Here is a 21,193-nt window from a genome sequence, read left to right as displayed (position 1 = left end):
GAGGCCACAATTCTATGCAGGTTTGGGCAGAAAATGTCTTACAACTCTCATCTGGGAGCATGCTGGGAGTTGTAGGACCTTTTTCTGCCTAAACCTGGTAAGAGGAAGAACAGGGTGGGTCTCTCCCCACACAACATAACAAGTGGTGTATTTCCCAAAATGATGCAAGGCGAGCATTATGAAGTAAAAACTAGGTCAGGTGCTTAACATGTAAATAGATTTAAGAGATAAAAGCTAGATGGCATATTATATTATAGCTTTCCTCTTTGATGTTCTGGTTAGATCTCAGGAATTCTTCCACCTGTTGGCTGGAATGGTGTACTCAGGCATCTTACATACTAATAGTAAACTCATTCTCTAAGTGTAGATTTTATGTAGCCAAAATAGCTCCATATACACACAAGAAGGAGGTATTAGCAGGTTTGGGGGAACCCCAAGATTTGCAGAATTGACAAAGCACATACTCTAGTAATTAAGACTGAGCATGCTTAATGGCCAATGAATGTTAAGTGTTTGTTGAGGTGGGGATGGAAAAAGGTGCCAAGAGAATTGAATGGAGTATCCCTGAAAAGGGCATGAGATCCTGAACAGAAGCATTTTGTTGCAGTTTCCATTTTTTTCTATTAAATTTCCATGCAAATTGTGGAGAGGTGTATTTCATTCCTGTTAATTGACTGAAATTATAGATCTCTAGAATGTGCATGGCAATGAAATTGCTGAGATAGATAATGAAATTGTCCATATAAAATACAAACTTTCTAGTATTCCAAAGAAGTACTCTTTGTGTTATTGTGTATATTAAAGCATTAAGAAGAAGCGAGACAGAAAGTATTATTAATGTGAGCTTCCTGTCTCTATACTTCTGGGTCTCATCCTTAGGTCTAGAGATGTGCACCTCTTGAAGTGGGGAGAGTTTTTCTGATAAGATAAAGAATTGTGGAGAAAAAATGGTCATGAGTCCTGTACTGGGGAAAATCATGCAGGCCCCAGTGTTCTCCCTGCATACTTATTTTGAGGAATGGATCTCATGGTAGTAGATTCCACCTCTTTCAGCCATTACTTGATAGACAAATTTAGTTGGGGAGGGGAAAGGAGTTGCCAATCTCAGTTAAGGAATGACATATTTTTCTTTATTAGAGAACAGGCAATATTAAACATTTGCATGTGCTGCAGAGCTAGACTTTGGACTAAGTACATTCTAACTCTAGAATTAGCCTTAGCCCTAGGATTATACTTTTCCTTGCCAGTTGGGTTCAGTGCTGCTCTGTAGGCTTAATGAGCAAGAGAAACCATAGTTTATGAAGGTCGAGATAATCCAAGGTCAGAAAGCCACCTACCTTTTGGGTTGGAATAAGTCCAGTTTTGAGATGGATGGACAGATATGTTGGAGGCATCCTGGAGGATCCCTGTAATCCTCCTGGAGGTTTACATCTTTGTGGGTTGAGCTTGCAATTCAAAGGCCATTTTAGATCTCTGGTGGGAACATCAGGAATGTTTCTGATTAAAACCTATTTTAATTAAAACCTAATTATTTTTACAGCGGTACGATTGACAGGTCTGGAGGGAAAATCCTGGTTCAAAAAGTTGCTGGACAATCTGGTTACAAGGGTAGCTTCTCTCATGGGATCCGATCATTGTCTTTACCACGATGGAAGGAGTCCTTCATTGTTTCAGGTAATGCTAGACCTAATTCATTTATTTTTGGTAGTGCCATATTTTCTTTTAAAGACCATTAATCAGATGATCAGACAATAAACCTGCCTCCAAAAGAGTTGTCTTTCTTTTAAAAGAAAAAAAATGCAAGCAGTTCATGTCCAATATAAGAAAAGTGTGACAAAACTGCTGTTTAGGCATTCTATTATATCATGTTTGATGTGAAAGGAATTTAAAGAGGGAAGTAATGAGTACCTCCAAACTTTAGCAATGTTGGGATGGACTGAAGCAGAATAACAAATGAGCCCACTGATTAACAAATCACATTGAAAATGGAGACGAAAGAAATCTTTCTGTCATAGTGTTGAGTTACAAAACCTCCATTGGTTTTAATGAGTTACGTGTTTCACCAGTATCTATACATTTGCTAGTGTTTTAATTAGATAAGCAGGCAGGAAGAAGTTGAAAGTGGAAGAAATGGCAAATACAAAAATTGCAATAAGTCAACTGTGAGTGATGTCTAATAGTAAGGCAAACTAAGCTCAAATAGTAGAGCTGCTTCCATTGCAACTGAACTCATTGTCTACAAGCCAATAGTGGCACTGCATTGTTGAAAAGAAAAACCATTCTGACAATGTGTTTCCTGCTTAACAGATCATTAGGGGGTTTGGGATGTGCCAGCTTGGCTAATCAGGATATATACAAAAGCCTGCAGGGATAAACATAGGGTTGCCAAGCTCAGAAGTATAACCATGCAAAGAGTGAGGAACAACAAGCAAGTGTATGAGGACTCAAATGTGGAACACTCTAGGAGGTATGCAAATTGGCTGGTACTCACTTTTCAGAGCATTGAAAGGGTCCAGCTTATGCATAAATGAATGACTCCATTCAGTTCAATGGTGGCAGGTTATGAAACTAACATGGTTTGTTCTGTATTTCTTGAAGTTTTGGGGAGGTTGTGGACATTAGAGCTATGATCTGCTCAGTTTTTCAATACTCAACACTCAAAATTATTCAGAGGTGTGTGTTTTTTATTCAGATCTAAGTATACTGCCAATTGTCTGTTTTTAGGTTTCTGTTTTTGTACATTATTTTAACAAATAAAATTTATTTTCTTTGCTGATATGAAAAGCACAGGGAAGTTGCTTTTGATGTTGGATGAAGGACCAAGGAAGCGGATCTAATCTGCTATATTTTCCTTCTCCTTTTTTAATGAATTAGAATGCTTAGCTTTGGCCAGGCGATAGGTTTTTAAATGTCTCAGCCATTTCAGAGTTGCCCACTGAAATCAAGGAGCTTAAATACACTTAACCTTGTGTTGGATTGTGGCCATCAAGCATCAAGTATTTATAGTACAGTATGTAATAGTTCAATTCATATGCAGCTCTGTGGAGTTATTTCACTTTATAACAAGAGAGTGGAAGAAACCACAGTAGCTTCCACACTAGATGTGCTTACTCTGGAATTGCCAACCTGTGTTCACTCACATCACTTACATCACAATTAGATAATTCTTTCCTTTCTCCTTGGTTCTTCTGACTGTGCTAAAATGCACTTTTTCTATATATTTTACATTATTAAAATATTCATGTAATAAGCTTAAATGAAAAGGCATTTTAGCACAAATGTAATAATTGATTTAAGTTGGGGGGATCTGTCTTTCCAGTCAGTGCTATTTTAGCACCATGGATTTCTTCCCTGATCTTTTAATTTGCACTCTTTAGCCTATTTTTATTTTTAAAAGTGATGAATCATGCAACAGCACCAAAATTAAAAAGCACTTTAGCACAAACTGATGCAAAACTGGGTGGGATAGCTAACACCTTCCATCCGATAGCCTTCATCTCATTGGAAAACTGGGATGAAACTAACAAAATGAAACTCAACAGAGAATGTAGAACATGGGAACCAGATGCACAGTTCTTAAAACAGTTACTATTTCTAAAAATATTTATTTTAATCATATCTTCAAGCACCAAATGTCAACAGATTTAACATATGGTGCGGTACAATGAAAAGTTTGCCGTTTGTACTAGAATATAATTGTCACAATCCCCCATGTAGCGTTCAAATGTGAACTATGGGATTTAAAAATGATCTGCCCATGAAATGGAAGTCAAGGGGGGAAATGTAAGTTAAATAAGGGAACCACACATTTTTTTATGCTGTGTGTGTGTGTGTGTTGTGTTAGTGGAATAAGTTTTGGAACATTATCCTTTTAAGGAAACATCAGGAAAAACAAAGGGCAAATAATGTTAAGAAAGTGATTTGGGGGTATTAAAGCAAATTCGCAGATTTTTATTTTTTTTAAGAAAAGTACCAGGCCACCCACATGTTCTTTTGTGCTACAGAGCAGCTTGAGTAGTAGATCTTGCAGTGAATATTGAAAGTCAAGGAAATGGCTAAGTGCAAAGCTCAGATCAGTTGAAGGTTGATTTAAGAACACTTTTAACATGCCAAATACATACATCTCATTCCATATTGAATTTTGATATTTTTAATTGATTTGAAATACATGTGTGCTTTTATTGCAAGGTCATATACTCTCTGATTTGGCTTTTCCTGTTTTGTTCCCATAGAAGGCAAACCCAGAAAAGGTATACAATATCCATCGAGTCTTGAATATTCATCTTCCAAAAGCACACCTGTTAAAGGCAAGTGATGGATTCTTTTGTTTGTCTGCTTTTGCTGTGTGTATATGGGTGGTACCCTTCCATATCTGTGGTATGGTGTGATGCAGCATTTCCACCTGATCCAACAAGATACACACACACAAGCAGCCTCCTGCATGCAGGTGATGGTGCCATTGCTGATCCACAACCCATTGCACTGCCTTTTGATGGAGATGCACCATCTTCCCGGGTCACCTGAGTCACGCTGCCTTGTTGCCACAACAAGAGCTAGATCAGCCTTCTTGTGCCAGCAGTCATGGGAGAGCCAACATAAAAGTGTGTGTGTGTGTGTGCCTATGTGTGTTTTAAAATGTTACTTTGCTTAGAATCATTACCACCTATCCACAGCACATTCAAGCCCTTCTCAGTGGTGGCCTCCTGACTATGGAACAAGCGCCACACAGAGGCCCACCAGGCGCCAACATTGTCATCTTTTCTGCGCCAGGTTAAGACTGCCCTCTACGCCTGGGCATTTAATGGCATATGATGGGGCATTTATGCCAGTTGTCCAAATAGGTCTAGTATTTTATTGAAACTATGTCTAAATTGTTTTTTAAACATTTGTTTACATTCTTATGCAGTTGTCTATGCTGTATTTTATTATCTTATGAATTGTTGCAAGCTGCCCACAGATCTTTGGCTATTGGGCAGTATAGAAATGAAATTATTATTATTATTATTATTATTATTATTATTTGTATTATTACTACTACGATTAACAATAATATATTTAAATGCTAAATATAGGAAGCTTACTACGGAAGGAATATCAGACGACTCCAGCAGCATCATTACCAGCGACACAAGGAGCTATTACAACACCCAAGCCCCTGATCATGACAACAACATTTGTCAGCACAACCCCAAAGCCAACACCAGTCCCAACTACCATCGCCACAACCATCACCACCAAAACAACAGCTGTTGTAGCTGTGAAGCCTCAGGTTGCAATGCACAAAGTCAGGGATATAGGTGAGTAGAATGGAAGGGGTTGTTGTGGTTTAAGAAAGTGGCTGTGTTTAGAACAGGCAACTACTAGGACAGGAGTGCTGCTACTAAGTAAAGCTTTCGCCGTAGTACTCTCGGGGATGTTCAAATGACCCCCGAACCGCCACAGATATACCCAATGCATGGAGGAGGCAGCAGAACTCTTCCTGCCAGCCCTGCTTCAATCACTGCCCCCACCCATATCTATTCACTACGTGTGATATCTGAATAAGGATGCCTACGTAGCTCCGGGGGCATAGGCTCTCCACAGGGTTCCTGATACAACTGTATACACATAGGGTCCATTTCAAGATTTCAGAGGGCAGGCCTGGGAGGTGCACAGGCATGGTTAGGAACATAGGAACCTGCCTTAGTTCACATGGCACAACAGCCCACCTTGGCTTAATTTACCTGCGGGGGCTGTTGCTTCATGCTGGGCACCTGCAGGAACCATTTTTGCATGTCACCCATGGGCACCTGGCTTGCCATGGCTTACCATGTCATGAGGGTCAGAGTACTGTCAAATAACCCTAAAACAAGGCATGGGTTATTTTACAGTTGTTTAACCCTCAAACAACCCATGTTGCCTCAGTTCACATGACAAAGCTATCCATTGCAAGCTGACCACTCGTGGATTCCCGGCACAATGCAAGAGCCCCCACCCCACGGGTAAATTAAGCCATGGTGGGCTGCCTTGTCATGCGAACCAGCTCACTGATCACACCCTTGGTCCATCTAGCCTAATATTGTTGACACTAACTGGCAGCAGCCCTCCACATTTCAGGCAGGATTGGGATTTACATTCTCTGTAGTAAGAGATTCTCTTGTTTCTTCTTAGGTTCTAGCAATGTCCATCCAGCTTACTCATCAGTGGCAGCTGTAGCCTCAAGTAAGTACAGGGACCTGGAATTGGTGGACCGAGGCTGCAATCCTACGCATATTTATCTGAAACAAATCCTATTGAAATCACTAGGCTTACTTCCGAGCACACATGGTTAGGATCACAACTAGTAGGAATCTCTTTCAACGATCATCCTTTTGAGCCCTTTCACTAAGAGAGAAATAGTTTAATTTAAATCATCCCTATTCGAGAAGAGTTTGTTATGGGTAGACTATAACAGTAATGTTGCAGTACAACTTCATCTCCCAGCCACTAAACTCTGGGCTGCATTGTGGCTGCTTATCCAGTGTGCATTTGCTTCTGGTGAATAGGTTCTGTGAGATGTCTTTGGAGAAACTAAAAACATGACCAGGTATTGCTCAAGATATAGTATGGACTTGAAGTTATTCAGACCATAATGACATGCTTTGAACACTCAGAAAACACACTGCATAAATACAAAGTCTGTGGAGAATATGGCAGCATGGACACCTATTGGTTAAGCTGCTGCCCATGACATCATTGGAGGCCAGTCCCATTTCTGAGTACTTATAAGAGTTATAATATATACATGCATATTGCTTACAACTTTCAATGAAAATTGTAAATGCAGTACGGAAGTGCTCTTCATTCCTGCCCGCCCCCGCAAAGATGGCACTCAACAGCAACCTTAAACCCAAGTTCTCTCCAGATTGGTGGCTTCCAGATGTTTTGGACTTCAACTCCCATCAGCCCCAGCCATCATGCCCAATGGTCAGGGATGATAGGAACTGTAGTCCAAAACAACTCGAGGGTACCAGGTTGGGGAAGGCTGTTCTACCCCACTAAGCTCTGCGACCATTTCATGACCCATTCTGATCTTCTTTTTAAAATTACATATGCTTGTTTAATGCAGCAGTGCATGTATGGCTAGCTGAACTTCAAAGAAAAAAATACAAACAAAAATGTTTCTTTACGTCATGGCTATTATTTCTGCAGCAAAGCTTCCCCAACATTCATTATATAGAGCTTTTCTACATGAGGCAATTATCGTGTGCTCATCATTTCCTACATATGGTTATTTACAGGTTCTTTAGACAATGACATGACTCTGCAGTTTTGTTTCTGTTTATAAATAGCACTTTTGGCGAGTTTTTAGAGCAGAGAAAATGAGGTATTATTTCTGATGGAAAAAGAAAACGTTGTTTCAATGTTTGTACTGGTGCTATTTTGCTATACCACACTGCCACCTAAAGGTTACTTAATGGAAAAGCAGGAAAGGAAATTCAATTTTGCCACTAAAGCAAAAGTAGATGCAGTGCATTAACAGGCTCCTGTAGAAAAGCCCATAGAGATGGAAAATGTTTCTGTTGGCTTGGTCACTTCTAGCACAAAATGACCCACTGAAAGGGTCTACCAGTGTTTTAAATGTCTGGAAAAGTTCTAGCCCTCTTCATGCTTTCTACTTACCATGTTGTATAAGCACATAAAAAGAGGAACGCTCCAGCCCCACCTCTGTATGTGTGGAGATTGGCAGTCTGAACAGGAGAGCTTTCTTTGTCTGTGGAGGTTGTCCATGCAATTAAGAACCCTAGAAAATTGGGGTTCTTAATGATATAGGGAGAGCCTCCGCAAATACAAAGGCTCCCCTTTTGGGGGTTCTTGTTAGTTTATTATTTACGATGTACTGACTGCAGACATAGACTAGGTTTGAACAATACGCTAACCCACAATGAGTTAATCCAAGTTGGGTTATCATGTTGTATGGCAGGATTTTTTTTTAACCCAGGTTGGGTGTTATTTGCTGAAATAACCCATGCAAATAACCAATGATGAGCAGAATGGGTTACTTAACCCACCGTTGGTTATTGTGTCATGTGGAGGGCACTGCTGGTTATTTTCGTCAACTATGGAGTCGCTAGTCAAGAGTGGTCAAAGTGGCGGCTGCCACTCTAATTGAGCCAGCAGAACTCTATATTCAGCAGCAACAGATGATGGGATTCAAGCGGGAGGACTGAGAGGAGGAGGGAGGGTGGGGGATGAGTTGGTCAATCCACCATGGACTGACTGAGTTGGTCAGTCCACTCACAATTACTTATAACCAACTCACAGTCTCTGATCGTGTGGGTAGTACCCTCAAGATGACCGACTGTGAGTTGACTATTAACCCACTATTGACCATTGTGGCATCCGGATGTGGCCACAAAGCATAGAAGAATACGAAACCTGTTTTGAAAAACACAGTAAATAGTTGTTTAAATGGAAAAACATGAAACAATCATAGAGGGGCTAATTCAAATGGCTACATTTAAAAATGTAGCAACTTGCTCTGTATCTGAGATGTTAGAACCCTCAAGTGAAATAATCAACAAGTTCTCCAAAGATCATCCCGGAAGGGATTGTGTTATATAGGGTAGATCAAAGTTTCTCTAGCTCCTTGATCAAAACAACAGTTGAAGAAGATGTGCAGAAACATCTTTGTGCACCACTTCCTTCTTCCAGGCAGACTTATAGGAATCTGTCATCACCTGGAATACAAAGGATTTGGGGATAAGTAAGAGGGAGCAGTGAAGCCAAAAATGGATAGAATCTATCCAAGCCAAACGCTTTAAGAAGTGGAGGCCAGCTTCCAGATTAAGAATAGCTCGAACAAGACATCTGGTCACACCAAATATAGATCTGAGAAAGTGGAATTGAAGTCCTTCAAAAGATTTTTTTGAGGATGGAAGACAGAAGGATGCTCCCAAAAGGATCTGGGATACAATTTTGGCTTTCACGATCTAGATGGACACAGAAACCAATTGGCCACCAATTGTGGGTGGGTGGGGGGGAACTATAGCACCCACATTTTGTTCAGCCTTGGTCTTTGCAAATCTCCCCTGGCCTCTCCAATTAGCAGCCTCATGAAACCAAATACCCAAATATTTATAAGAACCAACTTGATCAAGTCTATGCTTATCCAGGGCCCTGGAATAGCTGACCTTCTTCTTAGAGGATACCATCACTTTAGATTTTGAATAATTAATGGTTAGAAGATATATATATATATATATATATATATATATATGTATGTATGTGTGTGTGCGCGCGCGCGCGCGCTACCTTTCAGGGCAGGTGGGATATAAATATATGTATCAGTATTTTTTAGGACACACTTCTATGGTGATGCCTGTAAGCCTACGAAGTCAGAGGTTTATGGGCATCCTATGCATAGTGGGAGGAGCAGCTGAGGAAGTCTTGGCCTCCACACCCCTCCTACTCTGCATTTTATCTAAATGGGTTTTTTTCACCCATCTACCTGGGGCACATTGGAACAGAAGGGAAGGAGGCTGGGGAGGCTTTGGGATATGTTGTGTCCCAGCTTCCTCAGTCCCCCCTCCCCACCCATCAGTCACCCCAATTACCTCCTCCCCAGGTTTGCCTTGGCCACCTTGGAGAAGCAGCCATAATGGTTCTTTCCACTCTGGCTGCGACAGGGAGGGGGTCCAACCTCCGATCCAGGAATCCGAACTACCCTATGACACACCCACATACCCCGCACAACTCTGTCTAGGGGTCGTAGGATTGTTTCTTTAAAGAATTTCCCCCTCAGAAATTCTGTTTAAAACTCCTTCAGGTTTATATGCACTGGTGTGCATGGGAGCTGTTAAAAATAAAACTTCAGAAAATAGCATGTGTATATGAACAGTCTCCACACTATACTTGTTTGTTATTCAATGAGTTTGGGAAGGGTTGCTGTGGAGATCTCTAAAAAAAAATTAAAAAATAAAAATTGGAGGTCCAAATAGTGGCCACCTGAATCATGACTGATACCATTAGGCATAAATGACAACTTAAAGTTGTTACCACTGAGTGCATAACTTTGTTACAAATTTATGTTGGGTTTATATCACTTTACAGCAGGAATCTTATACACACTTAGCTGGGAGTAAGCCCACTGATCACTGTGGGGCTTCCTTCTGAGTAAACATGCATAGGCTTTAATCCTATAAATTTTTAAGGAGGAATAATTCCCATTGAACTCTATGGAACTTGCTTCTAAGCAGATATGTATACCATTACACAGTAAGAGTCACAATATCCTTCTAAGAATACTGGGAATTGTAGTTTGAGGTACTAAATATTCTCTGTTAGAAATTCCTACAACTCACTCCATACAAACACAGTTCCCAGTTCCCTGGAAAGAAGTAATGACTGTTAAACCAGTTTAAATATGTAGTGTGCTGCTAGGCCCCTAGCATTTTATAAATATTGTCTTCTAAATTTAAACTGTGCTGACTAAAAAAAAATCCTTCATAAAAATGTTAAAATCCAATTTTAGGGATTAGGACAGGTGCTTTTAACTTCAACAGCAATAAAATTAACCTTACTTTCAAAGAAATGCCTTATCATAATAGATTTGGAAACTGTAAATAATATATTCCATTTTAATGCATGCTTTAGGGCAGGTTCAGGCTGTACGAGGAAGAACACAAAATCAAGGTATGTCCTAAATTAAACTAATACAGATAAAGAAGATTTTCTAATTCAAAATATGTTCCAGTTCATGTACTTATCAGTAAAATATTTTTAAAGCATTCAGAGGCACTTCCAGCTATGCAAGTAGCAGAACTATTCCTCGATCTAATACAGGTAAAGACTTTAATTTTCTCTGTAATAAATCAGACTCCTGAAAGTAAAATACACAATTAGGTGCAATTGAGCCAAAGTTGTCTTAATTCCCATTGATTTCAATAGAAGACATTAAAGCACATGTTGAAACCCACCACTGAAATCAGTGGGACCTAAAAATGGCTAGATTTTGCTAGATTGCACCCATTCTGATTTTGAAGCGTTTTTGTAGTTATCTGCTATCATCCTCCAAAGTTATTGGCTTCCAGTTGCTGGAAGTATTTGGTTTGTGGAATTCACAAACCATTTACATAATCAGAAGACTTCTAAGAAATTCATTAGGACTGAGATGATTAGGTGATGTATATACATTCCAACCCAAGCCTCAAAGACTTCAGTTGACGTCTCTGCAACATTATGATAGCATTGAAAGCAAAAAAACAGAACAAAACAAAATCACTCTAAGTGTTGTAAACGTTCAGGCCTTTACTGCACACCTTATTAACATTTGCTGAAAGTGGACCATCTTGACAATAGTAAGTGACTTCAGTGTACATTGTCCATTTTAAAAATGGAGATTCTTGGATAATGAGCTAGAGCTACTTATTGAAATTAACAAGAAATAAATTACTAAAAATCTAATACTTTTTTCATAAATAGCACTCAAACAAAACAAAATCATCACAGGATTGAATAAAAACTCCTGTTGTTAATAAAAGTTGTGAGTTTACTAAAATTGGGTTTTATTCTGAGCTGGTGCCAGGCAACAGAGCTGACAGTGATTTGAAAGAAGCATATATATATATCATGGTGCAAATAAATCTTTCTTTTGTCGCACTTTCTCCTCTGATCAAACAATATAAAACATGCAAAACCTGTTTACTAGAGGCGAAAGTGGGATAGGTCGTTAGGTGGGATTGTCAATATCCAGCATGAAGAATTGCTAAGTATATTCAATTGTCAAACTGAAGTAAATGCAGTATATTTGAAGAAGTCTACTACACACTGGGGTAAACAGAATTCAGTCTTTGCATCAATACATATTTTCATTGGGACTAAATTTGAAGACACGAAAGGGTCAGAGATTGCCTGTCCCCTACTGAAAATATACAAATTCCCTTTCTAGCTAAAACACATACCTTTTATGTTCTCTCTCTCTCTTTCTTCAAATGGAATTCTTTCACTTTGCTATATTCAGAGAAAGATAGTTCCAGGTACCTTAGAATTCAGAGAAAAATAGTTCCAGATATCTTAGCATTACTCCTGTATTTATTAAAGTGAATTCTTTTAACAAACCACACAGGTCTTCAACGCCAAGAGCCAATTGCTACATTCCGGAAGCCTGCCAATAGTCCTTCCAATCAGGGTAAGTTGTCCACAGTATGTATTATCTAAAATATTAGTTATCTGAGGTAATTTTCAGCGGCAAATTCCCACTTTTCCCCATCGCCCTAGCAAACGCTAGTTACATTGTGCAAGTGTTGGTTTAGAGTATCGCAATGTCATTACACTAGTGCTGTGGCACAATGGCCCCACTGTCTTGTGACAAATGACAGTCTGAGACAAAAAGAATAATTTGTGTAGGCTCCTATGGGGTTATTTGTCACCAATCAATGTAGCTAAAATAGGGCTGATGAGATATTTATCTTGACAAAAGTTCCCCCGCGCTTTATTATTTATTTATTTATTTATATAGCACCATCAATGTACATGGTGCTGTACATAGTAAAAGAATAAAACAGCAACACCCTGCCACATAGGCTTACAGTCTAATAGACTTCTTCTTTCTAAATATTAATGAAATATTTCCTTTCTTCACAATACGATCCATACCAAGCTCATTAAAAAAGGGAACGGCTGGAGCTCAGTCTTCGAGCACAAGCTTTGCATGTAAAAGGTCCCAATCCCTGGCATTTCCAGATAGTGTTGCGAAATAGGACCTACACCAGATTTGAAGGAACCTGGGCAAGTACCACCCTCTGGGGACCTTTCCCATCCCCCGCCAGCAAGCTTACCAGGACACTGCAAGGAGGTGAAAACAGAAGTACCAGGTGAGGCAACTGCAGTCACCACCACCATTTTTACTTTCCCAGAATGCCTCTGGGCCCTGTGTTCTGAGGAAATAAAGATGGCAGCAGCTGCAGTTGCTTCTCGTGGTGCTTCTCTTCACAGCACCAAGCCCTAAAAAAGGAAACAAAATACTTGTTAAAAATATTAAAGGTTGAAAAATTAATGAATGAAATACTATGGGAGGGGGGAATGTGTCTGGAGCACTACGCAGTCCTAAAAGGTCAGATCCAGCTTGCTTGCAAGCTAAATTTGAGCATTTTAAGGCTTAATAGACCTAAAAAAATTAAAAGATTTTTCTATAAAACTTTTTTTCTGGGGAGTAGAAGTGGTGGGGGGCAACACTGGGGAGCAGCAGGGGCTGCATGTGGCCCATGGGGCACATATCCTGGTATAGAAGATGCTGAGTTAGATGGAGTAATGTTCTGACAAGTGTAAGGTAGCTTCCTATGCTCAGGATAAGATGCTCTTTACTGAAAAGGCAAAATGCCTAGTTATGCAACATTCAGTATGGTGAAGTTTTGTGTGTATGTAATTCAGAATATAAACCCGCAATGTTTGCATTAAATAAACTGCCTACTTCCAGGAACATTATCCCCCACCCCTTTCATTGATGTACTTTCCATTCAGAGTTTGCGTCAGGATCTGGCTAACTAGAGTGAGACAGCTCATAACTTTTCACTATTCATCTCTTAAACATGTCAGCAAATAAATGACATCAATCATCACGTTGCTTCCTACCTTATTCCTAAATTCAACTCCTGCACTTGCAGTTCAGTTCTAAATGTACCTTCCATACAGGCTTAAATAAAAAACTTTCCACATCAGCAAAATGAAATTATGGGATGGTCATGTGGTACAGAAGCCGCTCCGATGTAGCAGTCTGCACCTTCCGAGACCATTGTATTTTTGTGATTGTTATACAGACACCAAAGGGAAGACCTGCGATTCCATCCCAAGTAACTTTTTTGCTAAGTGTAAGCCGCTCCGAGAGCCTTTTTTGGCTAAGGAGTGGGGTATAAGTATGATAAATAAATTAAATAAATAAATAAACTGGATGTAGTTATCTACACCAGTACTGGGATCTACGGCTGGCAATGAGCAGAAGCAGATCCCATAACTAACATATCAGCCCATTCTTTGGGGAAAGATCAGGAGAAGAGAGGGGATAAGCCCAGAACCTAACAAAAATTGGCTGGCCAGCCAAAAATGTTGGGAACAGACAATGTAAAGGAAGCTCCATTAGCATCCCTGCACCCCAACCCAAAAAACACATACATTTATGACAGGGCTTGAGATTTGTTTGTTTTTGTCTGGCATAGAATACATCTTAATATTCCAGAAAAAGAAACTCTTGTATGTAATCTGGTTATACTGCTTCTCCTTATAAAAAAGTTGACACATGCAATGTAATTCACAATGGGTCTCTTCTTAAGATGTGTTGTTTGTTCTGTTAACTTCAGATAGCTTTGCGATTTAAAGTAATTACTATTTTTGCCTCTTGTGTGTGAAAGCTATGGAAACAGACTTGCGGAAACCTGGATCAAGCCTTTTTGACACAGGTAAATAACTTACATAAAGCCTTCTAAACACCAACTCTTTAGGGAGAAATTGTGAAGCCATTTTTACACAGAAGTCATGTCATATGCAGGAAACCCTTCTGTACGATCATGCACGCAGTATAAGCATAGAGCTAGCCCAAAGGGGAGATAGCAGCTCTTAAACAAACTGGAAACGAGTGGAAACATTCGTTTCCGGAATGGGGCAGGTGAGCAGAGATCACAGAAGGGCGCTCTGCTGACCTGTTGCAATCTGGAAATTAGAGTTTCCACTCATTTCCAGGGTTACTTTAGTCAGTGCTAACTCTCCATTGCGCTACGGAGGTTTCCATTGAATGCTGCCCATGCTCTACATAATAAGTCATCTGCTGGACTCTGAGTGCAGGTGAGATGATTCTGCCATATGAAGTAGTATGTCAAGGACTAGAAGTCTAGCTTAACCAATCCAAACATAAATTCATCACATGGACCTTGCAGATTGTGTAGCTCAGTTCTAACAGTAAATGTTGGAATGGTGATGGCAAGGGATCACACTAAAAAGGTGCATGCAGGGCTCATTTGATCTTAGAATTTTAGAGCAGTGCAGTAGCAAGGGTCGCTCAGGGTGCAGTGCTAATTAACTGCTCTGGATGCATTTGAGAGATTGGGTGTAAATAGAGCTCATGAAGGGTGGGGATGTTGCTTAGCAGCCAGTTGGAGCCAAATAAGTTTCTTTTTAACCTGTGTTTCTTGTCTATAAAAAGACTAGCATGTTCAGTATGTTCTGTAGTAGTAGTGGTTTCATTCTGTTAGAAGTCTGGCCTGATGTGGTCTGCTGTTTTATATTTATGACTATTTAGCCAGAGGACAATCCATTTTTGTCTCAGTAAAGTTTGCCAAAAGCTTCAATTCCTTGATTCAGTCTGCTTTATTCAGCCCCTCTGCTAACCGCTATAAAGCCCTGTCAGCAGAATGAATCTTGTAGAACAGCTGTAGGCAAAAAATGTCTACTGGAAGATTTCTGGAACATTTTCAGGAGTTCAGTGAATATTTCTGTCTTCCAGTGGTTTAATGGTAGTGACAACAAAAAGGGCCTTTTCACTTCTAAATTAGGCTGCTGAAATCAACAAAATATGTAGGGATCAGATAGCATGGGAGACAAGAACTAGAAACCACAATCCTACAGATTGTAGACTACAAGTTGCTCATGTGTGATGAAGAAATATCTCCATTTGGCTACTGTGAATTACTGAATTGCCACAAGCATAAGTCAAGCACATAACAAAATAAAGCAAACCACATAGTCTGAAATAACTAGAATTAAATTGCTATAGGACTATTTGGATTCACACATGCATATATAATGCTCAATCAGCCAATAACCTAGCAATGACTTGCCGCTAAATTTGTACGTTGAAAAATAGGGTGTTCTTTGCCTTGGTCCCAAAACCCGAATCTAAGTTGAAGTAGGCTGATTTGGCCCACCTCAACTCGAATCTGGTTTAGGACCCAATTGGGAAGCATTGGTCCGAATCAGCTGAAGTGCTTTGTGCCAATTCAACCCGATGGCCACCCACCCACCTCCACACAGGGCTTACCTGAAGCTTCTGCTCACGCTGACAAGCTGCCCGTCCTCCAGGAGAGATGCTCTGACCTGTGGTAAACTCCTGTTGTAAACTACAGCGGCTGGCCATTCAGGGGAGCTGTGCATAGCCATACTGAAAAGTGTTGTGCTCAAAATTATGCAAGGTGATTCAACAATGGCTTTCTTCTTTCAGCGATGGTGTCATGAATGCAAGTTAACTCATGATGTTGTTGCGGAGTGATGAGTGTATGTGCCTGAAGTTGTCCTGTTCCATTTTCAGCAGTGTCTTACCTTTTCTTGTCTAAGGGGGTGAGGGTGTTCATGTGAGGCTGTACATACATGTGCACCCATGCGCCTGGCCAGAACAGCCAAAAGGTTTATATTTCCAAATTGGATCTCAGCACACAGATGTTAAGAGGTTGGAATTAATAGAAAAGAAACACCACAAACTTCAGACAGGGCTCTGAATATCTCTTTGCAGACAAAATTATTCATTGCAGGACATGTCCAGCTTGGGTGGGGTGGGGTGCAGGGAGGAGAAATGTTTTCCAAGGGACCAGAATGCAGTTAAAGGTTAGCCCAGTGGTGAAGTTTGCTGCATACAGATAATCACTTCAAAGAGAATTATTTATAGTTCGTATGAGACAACTTTAGTCTGAATGGAGATTTAATGAGCCTGGACAGCTGTGACAATCCGGTGGCGAGAAAGCTTCATTAGCCTGCAGCAAAGTACCAAGACAGTGAGCTAATATTCCCATGTCAGACAATACAATCTTAAAGCAGGCCTGGGAACCTGGTATGGCAGGATTCACTGGAAAAGACGGCGTTTTCAATTAGCTCCGAGTGTTACTTGTTGGGTGGCCTTCTTATTCTTAGTTAGTTAGCTAGTTAGTGTAGGTGTTTATGCACCACTGTCCAAGGCAAGAAGCTTTCACAAAGTGGCTTACAATATAGCTTAAGCTAGTACAAATACAGTTTCAAAGCAATAACAATTCAGTTTTTTTTTTTAAAGAAACCATCTTAATTCTCAACCTTCCATAAGTATTACATTCAAGTAAAAGATGAACACCAAAAGGGCTGTGTTGTTCAGGGTTCAAAATGGAATTATTATTCTGAGCTAGGAGGGATACAGTGACCTGGTTTGTAGGGCATGGCCAGCTCATCATTGGCTATTCATCTGTGATGAGCCATAGCACACGCCGGGTGTTTGTGGCTGCCATATTTAGTATGCAGGCCCTGATTGGGATTGCATATTCAAAATGGTGTCTGCTTGTAGTTCATCATGGGTTAAATAACCCAGCAGGGATGAGCAAATCGGCCCAGCATGGTCCCCAGGTGAAGCATAAAGACAGTCTAGTGTGCCTTGTGGCATTATGCGGTATGCAATCAAGTGGAACAAACTTCCCTGCTCTGCAGGACAGTTGATAATTGAAAGTGCAATCTTGGAAACAATTCCCTCATTTCACAAGAAATTATCATACTTCTTGTATCAATAGGTAGGACTGTGAACATTTATCAGTAGATGAATCAACTAAAATTTCAGTTCATCTTCTACAGATTACATCAATATAAAAGGTGTAATAGTTACTTGTGACACATAACTGACCCTAGAGGGAGGCATTTTCTCACCATTTTGTACTTGGACAACCATATACATATCTACTTAAAAGTAAGTTGTATTGAGTTCATTGTGGTTTATTCCCAGATGCTTTTATGGCATTCTACTTCCTTCAGTATTTTAAAAAGAAACTTACATTTACGTTTAATTGATTAATTAATAGTTAAAAGGCAGATGATTGATTTACTTCTTAAATTTGTAGAGTTTTTTTTATATGACATTTTCATCGACTCTTGTCCTTTGCGTTTAATAACCAAATGTATTATTGATCATTCCAGGTTTCAGCTCCAAGGAAGACTTGGTCCCAAAACCTTCAGAACCAGTTTCCCAGGGAAACACAAGTATGTGAATCAAAAATGTCCCGTCACTTGAGATTCTGCTGTTTCAGTGTCCCAGACCCTGTCTTTACGGCGGCACTTTGGCACCATGAGGCGCCTTGCTCCCGCACCTGCATTCCTTCCCGGCATCTGCACGGGAAGAAACACAAGTGCGAAATTTCCCAGTCTATAAAAGTAAAAAAAAAAATGGGGGGGGGGAGAGGAATGGGGCCGGTCCTCCCCCTTTTTTTATCTCATTGCCTCTATCTGTGCAGCTGCGCAGATACAGATAATATTTTTTTAAAAAAAAGGAGGGGGTGGAATGGCCTCATTCCTCTCCCTGCCCCCGTTTTTATTTTATTGTTTGCTTTTACAGGCACGAGGCCGCCCATGGTGACCAATCAGGCGGTGCCATGGGCTCCACTGCCAAAAAAGTCAGGGTAAGTGCCCAACTTTTTTGGAGCGGAGTTTCCAGGGTTTGCCCCTGGGTGGCTTCACAATGGCGGCTGCATCTTGTAGATGACACGGCGCTGCTGTGAAGCCACCCCGGAGCAAAACCTTCATGTAGACGTGCCCCCAGACATTGGGAGGAATGGAGAATTTTTTAGGAGGGCCTCTCCATTGTGGTTGTAATGGCACGGTAGGGGCAATGACTCAGGGGCTTGCAGGAAGTTATTTAGGCCTTGCCGTGCTCCCATTGATGCAATTAGGCCTGGATAATAGGGTGGCCATCTGGAAAGGAGGGCAGGGGCTCCTGTATCTTTTAACAGTTGTCTAGAAAAGGGCATTTCAGCAGGTGTCCTTTGTATGACAAGAGTTAAAGCTGCAGGAGCCCTGCTTACCATGACCAGATACAAAAGAAGGCAGATACAAAATGACCCCTGCTGAAATTCCTTTTTCTAGACAACTGTTAAAGATACAGGAGCTCAGTCCTCCTTTCCAAATGGTCACCCTAGGATGGAGTCCACATTTTGGAAGTGGGTTGGGGAAAATAGTGCTACTGGGCAGAGGGAACAAACCCAGCTAGCTCTACAAATCCTGCTTCAGGGCTAGGAAGCTGGAACACCATCAGAACAATGGCGCTCATCTGTTTGATCAAGGGACAGGGGATACCTTTACAAAGTGGTCATTCTTTAATTAAATATACCTTTATTGGCACGTATAACTTAGTGGGAATCGTTTCAAAGAGAAATCGTGTGAGAACCATCACCGGGAACAAAAACCATTAATTGCCATTTGAGCTCATCCAAATGTTGATCCCTTTCTATAAATGAGTATTTTCTCACTAGCATGCAGAGAAATAAGAATAGGTTGTTAATGCTGGAAGGCGCTACATGTAAGTCACTAAGAATCAGTTTGCTTCTTTTAAAAACAATAAAGATGAGAGGTTGTTTTAACATTGGGCATTTATCTAGAGTTCTGTGAGCCAAAATCGTAAGACAAGTGGAGAGACGATAAACAAGTTTTTAAATATCCTGACTCGAGACAGATCAAAAAGCCACAAAAGAGATTATAATTCTTTGAATTACTTCCACGTCTGGCAAAATAGCAATTCCAGCTTGAGTTTTTGTTCCGGACCTAATTAAAGAACATAAAAAAACAATTATACAAATAAGAATGCAGGATTCACTTTATATGGAGAAGAAATGGGCAAGACGCACGCACCCCCCATGGGCTTGAATGCACCCCTACCCCCAGGGTTGCCCCCGTACTGCTGAAATTTGGTGGAGCAGTGGCAAAAATCCTGGCGGTTTCGCCACCGAAATTTGCAGCAAAACGCTGCATGAACCAGGCAGAATAGGGTCACACCTACTTGCCAAGTTGGACGACTGCTATCTGTGCCAAGGAAATTGTTCATATCCTTCATAATCCCTTAGAATGGTCCAGAGATGCTCTGTTAGATCTATGATACTTAGGCGTCATGATCTTGTGGAGAAAAAGCATAACATTTATTAACATTTAAAGCCCTAAACGGCTTGAGGCTAGGCTATCTGAAGGAATGCCTCCTCCCTTATGTACCTGCCCGGACCCTAAGGTCATCCTCAGGGGTCCTGTTCCGTGAGCCCCTGCCAAAGGAAGCGAGACAGGTGGCTACTAGTAGGAGGGCCTTCTCTGCTGTGGCACCCCGGCTGTGGAATGAGCTCCCTAAGGAGGTTCGCTTGGCATCTACTCTATACTCTTAGATGCCAGGTGAAGACCTTTTTATTTTCTCAATATTTTAACAGTCTATAAATTTAATTTTAACTGCTGCTGATTTTATCCTGGTATTTTTATATTGTATTTTATATTGTGTTTTTATACTGTTTGTTTTATATTTTGAATGGTTTTTCATTTGTATGAACTGCCCAGAGAGCTTCAGCTATTGGGCTGTATAAAAATGAAATAAATTAATTAATTAAATAAATAACATACATACAAGAGATAGGTCCAAAGTTCTTCTAATCTTTTTTTGTTGTTGTTGTTCCAGATTGCAAAGTTGATTTATCCTTCTTGATAGATGGGAGCTGGAGCATTGGCAAGCGCCGTTTCCAAATCCAAAAACAGTTCCTCAAAGATGTAGCTCAAGCCCTGGACGTTGGCACAGCTGGCCCTCTCATGGGCATCATTCAATATGGGTAAGCACATGCTTTGTTTTCATGACATCTGGATTGTCTGACACCTACCTCAATATCTGCATATGTAGCAACACCATAAATTCTCTGCCCAGACAACATTGGTTCTTGGGTGGATTGAAAATATAATAAACAAGAAATTCAATTTCTGGACATTTATCAGATCTATTTTTACTGTTTTGACTAGAATTGTGTTATATAAAGGTATAGCTATAAAATGTGGTGAGAATTCAGGAGAATGCAGCATTAGACTTTTATAGCATTACTAGCCCACCTACTGCAGCTTAGGAGAAAATGTGCTAGCAAGACTGCCAGCACATCATCACAGAGCATATGTTGATTGACACACACAGCAACCATCTGCGTGATTATCTGAAAAACAAAATCTCTGAGGAGCAACGCATCTCTCTATGGACATTAGTAACATTCTGCAGGGCCAACTCATTCTCCAAGTGCCAATCTTGATGTAGCCAAAACACTATGTGCAAGGCATAAGAGGGAGATATCAGCAGGCTTGGGGGGAACTTCAAGATTTGTAGAAATGTAAATAAATATTTAGGGAGGGACCCTGAAGTTGGGGTTGGAGAGGCCCTCCAAAATAGCCAAATGAAGACTGGCCATGCTCATTGGGGATGTAATGCTGACCAATGTGTGTTGGGGGAGGGGAGATAGAA

At 40.5% G+C, this 21,193-nt stretch overlaps 1 protein-coding gene across 1 annotated transcript in view; it reads left to right on the top strand.

Moving 5' to 3' along the window:
• The window catches only part of VIT (vitrin), a 52,441-nt gene that overhangs the window by 22,331 nt on the left and 8,917 nt on the right, over positions 1 to 21,193 (top strand). Inside the window, exons 5-14 of the mRNA XM_063124276.1 lie at positions 1,541 to 1,674; positions 4,233 to 4,307; positions 5,073 to 5,297; positions 6,151 to 6,201; positions 10,615 to 10,653; positions 10,747 to 10,803; positions 12,086 to 12,148; positions 14,364 to 14,411; positions 17,869 to 17,931; positions 20,375 to 20,522. Of these exons, the coding sequence (XP_062980346.1) occupies positions 1,541 to 1,674; positions 4,233 to 4,307; positions 5,073 to 5,297; positions 6,151 to 6,201; positions 10,615 to 10,653; positions 10,747 to 10,803; positions 12,086 to 12,148; positions 14,364 to 14,411; positions 17,869 to 17,931; positions 20,375 to 20,522 (903 nt within the window). The remainder of the gene's footprint in view (positions 1 to 1,540; positions 1,675 to 4,232; positions 4,308 to 5,072; positions 5,298 to 6,150; positions 6,202 to 10,614; positions 10,654 to 10,746; positions 10,804 to 12,085; positions 12,149 to 14,363; positions 14,412 to 17,868; positions 17,932 to 20,374; positions 20,523 to 21,193) is intronic.

Source organism: Elgaria multicarinata, chromosome 4, assembly GCF_023053635.1.
Source record: "Elgaria multicarinata webbii isolate HBS135686 ecotype San Diego chromosome 4, rElgMul1.1.pri, whole genome shotgun sequence".
Taxonomy (NCBI): Eukaryota; Metazoa; Chordata; class Lepidosauria; order Squamata; family Anguidae; genus Elgaria; species Elgaria multicarinata.
The sequence above is the reverse complement of the archived record's forward strand: the minus strand, read 5'-3'. Positions and strand labels throughout refer to the sequence as shown.